The 10,248-nt window shown below is 41.8% G+C and overlaps 1 protein-coding gene across 1 annotated transcript; it reads left to right on the top strand.

Moving 5' to 3' along the window:
• The first annotated feature begins 1,335 nt into the window (after positions 1 to 1,335).
• riox2 (ribosomal oxygenase 2) lies at positions 1,336 to 9,974 on the top strand. The gene is made up of 10 exons (XM_083926584.1): positions 1,336 to 1,374; positions 2,753 to 3,202; positions 3,962 to 4,081; positions 4,901 to 5,029; positions 5,136 to 5,239; positions 6,751 to 6,853; positions 7,810 to 7,975; positions 8,069 to 8,157; positions 8,246 to 8,356; positions 9,781 to 9,974. The coding sequence occupies exons 2-10, from the start codon at positions 2,759 to 2,761 to the stop codon at positions 9,931 to 9,933; spliced, it is 1,419 nt and encodes a 472-aa protein (XP_083782710.1). The 5' UTR covers positions 1,336 to 1,374; positions 2,753 to 2,758; the 3' UTR covers positions 9,934 to 9,974.
• Positions 9,975 to 10,248: the final 274 nt, after the last annotated feature.

Here is a 10,248-nt window from a genome sequence, read left to right as displayed (position 1 = left end):
GGAAAAAGAAACTTCTCCATATTAACCAATGTAACTAGATCTGAACCAAGGCAGTGGTCCTACTATATGATTCGGGGAACACATTCTCCCAAGGTTTATAAAAGACCGGGCAGGCATCTTCTTGGAAACCACAACAGAATAACTATTAGACTTTGTTTAGTTTCCTTGTCCTAATGGTGGAATCATTCATCAATTTTTTTTATTTTTTATTTAATGCTTTCCTTAACATGTCTTCTTTCATACTGGTGGAATGAAAATATCCAAAAACCACATGTGGGTGTTTATTTTACTACATGTCTCTTTGTGTCTGTCGATTTCTCCTAATTTCACCAAGAGTTAGTATTAGTATTAGAGTTTCAGTAGAATAAGATAATGCCTCATTGGCATATTTAATCATACAATTTCAGAAAACTTGTAATACAAAAAATACATCTGAATGTGAGTAATTAACTCATCAGTTTCATGGTGATATCTGTTAAAAAAGTCACCCTATTCCTCTGTCTCCCCTTCTCATCTATGATTTTGTTTTGAAGTGCTTTATAAAGTTCAGTTAAGCTGTTAAGATCCTGAAAATTCAGACTCATGTGAATGTTTTCTGGTCTCTTTCCTCCTCTATGACAGTAAAAGGATACCTTTGAGAAAACAGCACACTTGAGGAGGCATCTTGGGCTTTGGGAAACACATTTTATCACCGCTTTCTGAAACTGAACGCTTGCCAAAAATGTCACAGTAAGCACTGATATTATTACAGACTGTGACTGTAACACACAGTAGCTCACACTGGCCCTGAGACGTGACCCTGCTGTGTCTGAAAACTGAACAAGATACAACAGGCTAACCACCAGGTCTAGGTGGGGCGGCAGTAGCTCATAGGTGACTCGGCTGGGAACCGGAGGGTCGCCGGTTCATGTCCCTGTGTGGACCATGAATGGAGCGTGGACTGGTGGCTGGAGAGGTGCCAGTTCATCTCCTGGTTATTGTCGAGGTGCTGTTGAGCAAGGCACCAAAACCCCAAACTGCTAGGGGCGCTGATCCATTGGCAGCCCCCTCGCTCTGACATCTCGCCATAAATGGCATGTATATAGGTCCTGCTTGTGCATGTGTGTGTATTTCGGGCCTGTGTGTGTGTTTAACCTGTATAATAATAATAACAGAGTGTTCTTATTCTTATTCTTATTCTTATTCTTATTCTTATTCTTATTCTTATTCTTATTCTTATTCCACTCAACAGCGCCCACCACCGACACACTTTAATCAGTGACAGTGTGCATGCGGCATGTTGGCAGAAGTTTCCAGTCGGACATATTTAGGGAAACACCGCTCGGTTCACGTGGGGAAGTGTGTGTGTATGGGCTCGTGTCAGCCGCTGTTCAGGTGAGTGAGTTTGTGGAGTTGTCCAGCTCCGACGTTAACACACACAGTGTAACGGGAGGTGACCGGACTCCAGTTAAACCGAGTTAAACTCCCACCGTGCTTCTGCTGCAGACATGTTCGCTGTTAGGACGGAACACTTTCAAACAAGCACACAGTATTCAGTCTGCTCCATCAATGATCACAGAGCAGCTACAGTGCATTTCTATATACATCTGTTATTTATTTACTCTGTTTATAACGTCCGAAATTCATGTATGATATAAGAATCCTGCACAATGTCGTTGTTGTCAGCCTATAGGCCACTAGAGTGAGTTTTACATGCAGACAAATGCATGCCACAAGTATCAAATTCCAACTGTCAAGCCACAGTAGTATGTGATTTTCATTGTGCTGCGTTTATCTGAGGGTCATGGGTCTCTGTAGCTTCAGCATTGTCTTTGACATATTTGATGGCATTGGTGTTTTCTAAATCCAAAACACACTTTTCCCTAAAGGCACATGTTTGGGTGGTTTTCACCCAGCAATAGTGATGGAAGTAGGTTTTTGGTGGATTCTACCCAGGGCAAGTGTTATTTGTGTGCCAAGGACACAGAGCCTTCACCAGGAATGGGTTAACCAAAAAACAAGTTTCCATCTTCATTCTTTTTTTTTATAGGAAGTTTTTGTTCCCAAATTCCTAATTTTCCAGTCATTTTGGAGTAGTTTTATATGATGCTTTTCTTTCATTTTCTAAGACATGACACAGTTTAAAAATAAAAGAACACTACTCAAATGTGTCATGTTTTGTCATGTTTTGATATATTTGACAACTTTTTATTGGGGGTATTATCCTGGGTAAAAATCACCCCCGGAGTCAGTGATGGTGTTCTGAATTTGAGCGATCGTGTTCTGGGGGGTATTCATTATTTGGCAGATGTGATTTTGCCAAATAATGATTGCCCCCCAGTAGTTATACCAGCCCTGATGAAAGTTAGCCCATATGAAAGTTGGGCCGAAGTGGCCCAAAATGTGAGCTGTTGAAAAACATGGATCAAGAGATCACTGACCAATCAGATCACTGGAAGAATGGAGTCATTATTCCTAGATGTAAAGTAATAAATAACAGAAGATTTTTTTTTTATAGATCAGTAGAATCACTTTGTCAATCCAGGCTTTTCATTCCCACTTACACAGGGAGGGACAGTTAACGACAAAAATGCATTATGACAATAGGTGAAAGTTCTTTTTCCATTCCCGAAGGAATCCCTGCTAGAGTTGATGCATTCTTGTGCTCATTTCAACACTGGAGTATAGGATTAATAAATAAAGGATCATCTCTGAGAGTTTTTAAAAAAAGCTTTAGATTTTTGATATTCTTTGAATTGTGTTCATTTTTCAGATTAAAATGCCAAAGAAAAGCAAAGCAAAGACTGTCAGGAGACGGAGCAGCGATGATGAGCAGCTCCCTCCTAAACAGAGCAGGCTGGACAATGACAGCGACACTCCATCCCCTCTGTGCTTCGACAGCCCGGTCAGCCTGTTCCAGAGCCTCATCCAGCCCATGAGCGCAGAGCAGTTCTTCAGGGAGTACTGGGAAAAGAAACCCCTCCATCTGCAGAGGTCTGATCCCAACACAGCCTCCTACTACCAGTCTTTGTTCCAGCTGTCCGACCTGCAGAGCCTGTGCTCTCAGGATCTGGAATACTACAGGGACATCAACGTTGTTCGCTGCATCAATGGCAAGAAAAAAGTGCTGAACAAGCAGGGGCAAGTTAAGAACAGTGTTCTCAGTAAGAGCTTTGTTCAGAATAAGGCCACCATCCAGTTCCACCAGCCACAGAGGTTCAAGGTGAGAGTGCTTCAGTATTCTTAGATTAACAACAGATCCACTTACTATGTGTAATGGGAGTTAGGTTGTTTCATTCAGCTTCTTCTGTAAATAAGTTAGCAGTTATGTGATAGGCCAGACCATACGTAGCGCATACTGTGCACAGTGGGTAAGTAAGTGTGGGATTGATGCACAGCAGCTGTTTTCTGCTTGTTGTGAAGTTCCTCTGTCCCTCAGGCTGCATTCAATCGTTTCTGTGACGCCCTATTGCGTTCTTTAACTCCCTAATGTAGCACAAGTAGACTTTAAATTTCACTTAGGCTATTGTTTTCTGTCAGATCATTGTTATGGTCTTGACATTTCTGACTGCACTTGAAGGCAGCTTCATTTCACAGAGAAAGAAAAGAGACGGAGGGATTTAGCGATTGTGCTGGAGCATCTTCAGCTCTTACACAAACTCCCGGCAGTTAAGTGCTTGTTCATTTTTTTTTACCCTCAGAGTTTAAAAAAAAAATCTACATGTTGGAAATTTTTGCAGACTACCTGACTACTCTGAATGCCCACAAAGTGGCCAAAAAATGAATGCAGCTGTTCTGCTCTCAGATATTACTTTATGACTTGTGTGTAAACATTTCAGATTGGTTCTAACAACTGCAGCAACTTAGTGTGGGTTTTGGTTGATGAGTTTTATGTGACCATTCAAAATGTTTTGATACAGTGCTGAAAGGACCAAAACAGGATTTTCAAAGCCTTTTTTTCTCATTTAACGTGTGTTGTCAGGATGAGTTATGGAGGATCCAGGAGAAGCTGGAGTGTTTCTTTGGAGCCTTGGTGGGCTCCAACGTCTACATCACACCACAGGAGTCCCAGGGCCTTCCAGCCCATTATGATGATGTGGAGGTACAACCATTAATCCATGACTGGACTCGTTCAGCTGCCAGAGCTACTTCATATTTATGGCACGCCCCTATCCCACAAAATACTCATGTCTGAGCCCTTAAATCACTAAGAGCCAATTACAAGCATTCTTAAAGTACTGAAAGCCTTTATTAGAGTCAGATTATTTTGAGTTATATTCTGCATTCAACATTGTATTTAAGTAAAAGTATCTTCAGCTAAATGTACAAAAGTGAGAGTTCTCCTACATTTTGATATATCTGCTCAAAGCCGAGCTGATTTTAATTATTTTACACACAACACAACATAGTGTTGGTAGGTTGATATAGCTGTTTACTATAGCTGTCATATAAGTGTGGGGAATAAATCAAATCATTTTAAACTATAAAAGGTAGAAATTTTAGTCCAAAGCAGCTTTGGTTCAGGTAGGTGGGTGCAAGTGGCCGCTCTGTTGTTACTTTCCACTACAGAATAAGTTCAACATTTTTGAGCCAAAATGAGAACTATGTTTAAATGTGAACACACTTTGATGAGAGTGCTGCGTTTTAGGGCGCACTCACACTGTCCATCGGTAACCATGTCCAAGCATTCGCGCGAGGCCCAGGTAGTGTGAGTACAAACAGGCCTGGGAGGGGGAGGGGGGGGGGCACGGTACGGTACGGATGGACAGTGTGAGTGCGCCCTTAATGGCAGTTCCTGACACTGAAGAAAGTGTCATGGGGAAAACCTGCTTGCGGTAAATTTGTAAATAGGGACGCTGATTAGCAGACAACTGGTAACATGCATTTTTTTCCTGATGCTGATGGCTTGCTCTTTGCCCAGGTATTTATTCTGCAGCTGGAGGGGCAGAAACGTTGGCTTCTCTACAGTCCTACTGTTCCACTGGCATCAGAGTACAGTGTGGAGTCAGAGGAGAGGATCGGCAGCCCAACCCACGACATTATACTGAAGGTACAGCACCATAACTATACTTTCAAAGCTCGGAACCAAACTTGAGTCAAATATCTTGTCGGTGAATGTGTTTTCTGTATGAGTGAGTTGTCTTTTCCCTCCACAGGCAGGAGATCTTCTGTACTTTCCCAGAGGAACCATCCATCAGGCCAACACACCAGCAGGAGTGGACCACTCCACCCACTTGACTCTCAGCACTTACCAGAGAACGTATGAGAGCTTCTTCTACTTAGCTTTCACCTTAACACCATGGCAACACAGTACGGCTGCACAAACAATTACATTTTTTTAAATAAAAACTGCAAAATCTCAGGAAGTGCAATATTTGTTAAGGTTAAATGTGTGTTAAAATACCATTTTTAATTATATATTGTGGTGCTGCAGAGATTTCCTGGCCTACACATCATGTTTTACAAACAGGGCCCTGCAAAATCACATCATAATCATTTGAATATATTTTTTAATGAAGGTAAGAATAATGAAAATAATTTCCTCTAATATCGGAAATAATATTGCAATTGCAATGACAATGCAATTGCAATGCAAATATTATATACATTTTTATATGGATATTTTTTTTCAAAATAGTTTGGCCCTAGTTTAAAGGCCAACACACATCAGGAGAAAGCATAAAAACATGTTTGAGTCACACACATCCCGTTATATGGCCCGTGTAGCTGTATTTATTAAAATAAAACGTATGTGTTTCCGACTAAAAACGGCGTCTCCTGTTCAAACTTGGGAACTTTATGGTCTGATTAATTCTGTTTTGTAGTTAATATTTATGAAGATATGTTGTCTGCTTTGAATAACATCTAAGATCAATGCAACAGAGGAGGCTTCTCTGTCCAGCACTGCACATCACAATTTAGTCAGACCTTCACTCACAGTATATCACTCCACACTACATCGCGGATGAAGGAAAAACATAAGTGCACTGGCCTCTATCAGTTGAAATACACAAATCTCTTGAACCTTCACACTTGAGAATGGTAAATGGACTGCACTGACATAGTGCTCTTCTGTCTTAACAGATTAAGCTCCGTGCAAGGTGTTGCCCATGGGGAGCAACTTGGGACACATCACTGTGTGGATAGGCAATGAGCCAGGGGTGAAACTGCCAACCCCCATGTCATGTAACGAGACAATTTACACAAGAACTATGAGTTACTGTGTACCTACTGGGGCTCTCGTCTGTGCAGGAGTAGATGTAGAGGCAGCTGCGGACAAATCTACAGCAAGCACCTGGGAAGGCCACAAGTAAAAGCCAGTGACACTTCTTTGTTAAAACATTTACACTGACTGTGTGATGCTATCGTAGAGCACGTGAGTTAAAAAAAAAATGGACTTGTACTTATATAGCGCCTTTGTAGTCTTCTGACTACTCAAGGCGCTTTCACACCACTTGTCACATTCACCCATTCACACAGACGTTCACACTGATGGCAGTGGACAGCTACATACCATCTAATCATTCACACCACATTCACACAGTCATGCGCAGCACAGGGAGCAATTCAGGGTCCAGTGTCTTGCCCAAGGACACTTTGACATGCGGGGCAGCTGGGGAACGAACGGCCATTTCCATACCAGGTGTATGGAAGTGTGAAAATACATACTCGGAGGTCGTCGGGTATTTGTCCTTGTGTGATTCTGCTAATAAAGAATGTCATGTTCTCTGACACTCTCTCACCTGTCCTCTCTGCCTGTCCAAACCTCAGATCATGGGGAGATTTGCTGTTGGACGTATTTCCAGGCTTGCTGAGTGAACGCAGCAAGACTGAAGTGAGCCTGAGAGAGGGCATGCCCAGAAGACTCTTACTGGTAAAATAATTTGTTTTACCAGTTTCACTCTCTACTTGATTGACAAATGATTGAATATATGAAATAACACTGAATAACAACTTTTTCCAAGATATTTTTTTCATGTTTGTTAAGATTTGTGAACAATCCATATATTTAGTGGCAAACTGCAATAAAATACATTTTCAATTCATTGATAATCATATAGAGCTGTATTCACAATTGAGAACTTAAAGGGCATTTTTTTTCAACCTGGACCCTATTTTCCCCTTGTTTTTGTGTCTAATGTGATTAATGGGGACAACCATTTTTCAAATTGGTTCAGTACTGAGTGAAAGCTCTGCGGCCTGGACACTGCAAACTGGGCTGCAATGGTCCGATTGTTATTATGAATGTCTGACTACATTGTTGAGTGCGGAGAAGTTTCTGTTCTCCTGCCATACTTGGGTGTGTAGCTACTGATACAGGTCAACACAGTAACTTTAGCTAATAGCATTAGCCAACCTCCACTTTGTCTGCAGCAAGTGTCTCCACTCTTGGAGCAGCATTTTCCTTGATAAAAATGTGCTTTGGTAGGAGGTCTTCTCCTCCTCGTCTGGCAGTAGTGTCCCAGTCAAACTAGGTGCAGTGTATCCAGAGTTATTAGGATTCATTTGTAGCACAACTAGCCACAACTTCTGCCTTTCCTATCCAAAAGAAATGTTGGTCAATGAAATCTGTGCAAAGTGTAGCTTAATATAATGTTAGCACATTCCTGAAAAGCAAGTACAACCTATTGTTTTTATTAAATCATTCCATTAAATTGTGCGTGCCCTTGCTCATCTCAACCAGTGGAGCAAACAGTCACTTGTATGGCTTAAATCGGCGGACACACATGGACCACTCCAAAATCACTATACACCTAGGGGGGCTCCAGGGGGGTAATAGTGTATGAGCATCTTAACAAGCATTCGCTCTGACTTTTTTTGTGTGTGTAGGGTGACAGTGAAGGTCTGGAGACTGGCAGGCAGCTGGCTGCTGGCCTCAGATCGCTGGCTGATGAAATAGAAACGGGGATGCAGGAACTCCGCTCCACTCACATGAAGAGAGACTTCATCATGAACAGACTGCCACCGTTCAGCCAGCAGGAGCTGCTTACACCATGTGAGCTCCTTTGTGGTTATTTGTATGTGTTCAAACATTTGGGTTTGTGTATATGTGCATGTAAGTCTCTATATGTGCGTGTGTCTGTCACAGCTGGGAAGATTCCTGCCTTGGAGGATATGGTGTGTTTGAGCTTTAAAGACCATATGGTGATAACGGTGGAGCCCAGCCAAGAGAAAACAGTAAGTCCGTCACTGGTCACATATACTGACAAACAGAAAAGATTGAATTCAATTGTGTGTGTGTGTGTGTGTGTGTGTTTGTTTTCAGGATGAGGCCACAGAGCTGGTAGTCTTTGTCTTACATTCTTTGAAGAACCAGAGAGAAAGCCACATGATGGGTGACAGTTGTGATGAAGAGGAGGAACAGGATATCTCCAGGGTAAGTTGTTCCTCTTCTCCTTGCTGAGGTGCTCATGATTTTCCTTCTTCACTCCTTTTAAATTATAAGGGCCTTTACACACCGGGGGTGTTTTTTGATGATTCATTTTACATCAATGTATTTTTTGTCATAAGTAGGCGGTAAAGTTGTTTTTTTCTGAACAAGGTCAATTTGCACCTGAGATATTGCACTGGAAAATACAGGCATGAGGACTATAAAACAACAACGTGGAAGCTCCGTAGTCCCTTTCAAGTCTGTAAAAAACTGTATTGCATAGGCTTCACAAACAGTAACATCGGCCCGCTCTACCCTTCCATAACAGACCACCTCTGTGCCTCATGGAGTTGCACTGCACAGACATGTTGGTCAGAGGTCATGGACTTCTTTCATGGAAACTTTTCAACCATTTTCCCCCGATTAGTATTCACTATAACCAAAACAATTATCTTACTTAACTAGAGAGACATACAAACAATTCATAAATCATTGGCTCAACCTACTGACAGATCATAACTCTTAGAATGGAAACATAAGGCTTCCATGTAGTAGCCAGGTACTAACACATATTGTGTTTATCCAAAGCCTGATATATATTAGTCCACTGTGCCATAGAGATCCATTGTTGTCCAAAAAGACTGTTGCACTGTGTGACATGTTCCTTTATTACCACTAGTGCATTGACTGTAGATAGAAAGTATTCATAAGGAATGTCTTTAAAAGTGACACATGAAGAGGTGTAGATGTATGCAGTCTCATGTAGTCACTCACAGACATACCATATTGTAACAGACATGGACACACATGGAGACACACAACTACAGTTAATCTAAGAAAAAGACAAATCATCATGTGCGTGAATGCAGTAGCCATGGCTATGGTGGAGAATGCTGGAGCGGCGAAGGCAAATCTTGGGGGCCAATGTGGAAATCTTTAACAATAGCATAATGATATGTTTGGCATTTTTGGTCCAAATAAAATCAATGCCATGCGCAAGCCATTTTGAAAATCTTTGATCCGTCTGAACCTGTTCTGCAGAGATATTTGAACTACACACATACAAAACACAATTCCAATGGAGTTGGGACGTTGGGTAAAACGAAAATTAAAACAGAATACTGAAATGAATTGCAAATCCTTTTCAACCCTGAGTCCTACACAGAGTATAAGTCAGAAAGCATTGAGAGAATACTATATGCATGTGTATTGGTTATAAATGCAGTATTTTGCCGGCGGGTCCGGTACCGTACATGGGAGTGGGGGTTGCATCCGGCTCAATTTGTGGTCACAGCTGCTGATAGCAGTGTGGACACAAACATTTTAACCACTGCATTGCTAGTACAGTGCATTGGTGCAATCTAGATGTATGTGGTATTAGTATAAATACGTTTGGTTGAGAACATCCCTGGTTGTCTTTATCTCTGCAGGGTCTGCAGTTCCCTCTGTCCCACCTCCAGGCCCTGCGGCAGCTCCAACAGGCAGAGCGGCTGGCTGTGGCCCAGCTCCAGCTACCCACACAGGAGGCCAAACTCAGTCTGGTCCTGGCTCTCTGGAGTGAGAGCCTGCTGGTTGTGCTATAACACACCACAATGTTAAACATACTGCTGTAATGAAGTACTAAATCCACATCTGTTTATATTTATAAACACCTCTTAATATGTCTTTGTCCTTTTTTCGTTTTTCCTGGCTCCTCCTGAAAAGGACAAAAAGAGTCTAAGAGGAAAAGGATGACATTTTGATTTCAGAGTTGGTGGTGGTGGTGAGGGGCACAAGTATCTTTAATGAAACTCTAACTCTTTCAGTTCACTGTGTTTTCTAGTAGCTCTTCTAGTTTTCTATTGCTACTTGATGCCGTTTATTCTTTCAACCTCACTTGTGAGCCTCCAGCCTCTCCT

This window comes from Echiichthys vipera, assembly GCF_963691815.1.
Source record: "Echiichthys vipera genome assembly, chromosome: 14".
NCBI classification, from domain to species: domain Eukaryota; kingdom Metazoa; phylum Chordata; class Actinopteri; order Perciformes; family Trachinidae; genus Echiichthys; species Echiichthys vipera.
Note: the sequence above shows the minus strand (reverse complement) of the source record. Positions and strands in the feature narration are given on the sequence as shown.

Coding starts and splice junctions, on each gene's coding strand:
- riox2 (XM_083926584.1), top strand. CDS start 2,759: ATGCCAAAGAAAAGCAAAGCAAAGACTGTCAGGAGACGGAGCAGCGAT. Junction 6,854..7,809: donor TGCCCAGAAGACTCTTACTG/GTAAAATAATTT, acceptor TTGTGTGTGTAG/GGTGACAGTGAAGGTCTGGA. Junction 8,158..8,245: donor AGCCCAGCCAAGAGAAAACA/GTAAGTCCGTCA, acceptor GTTTGTTTTCAG/GATGAGGCCACAGAGCTGGT.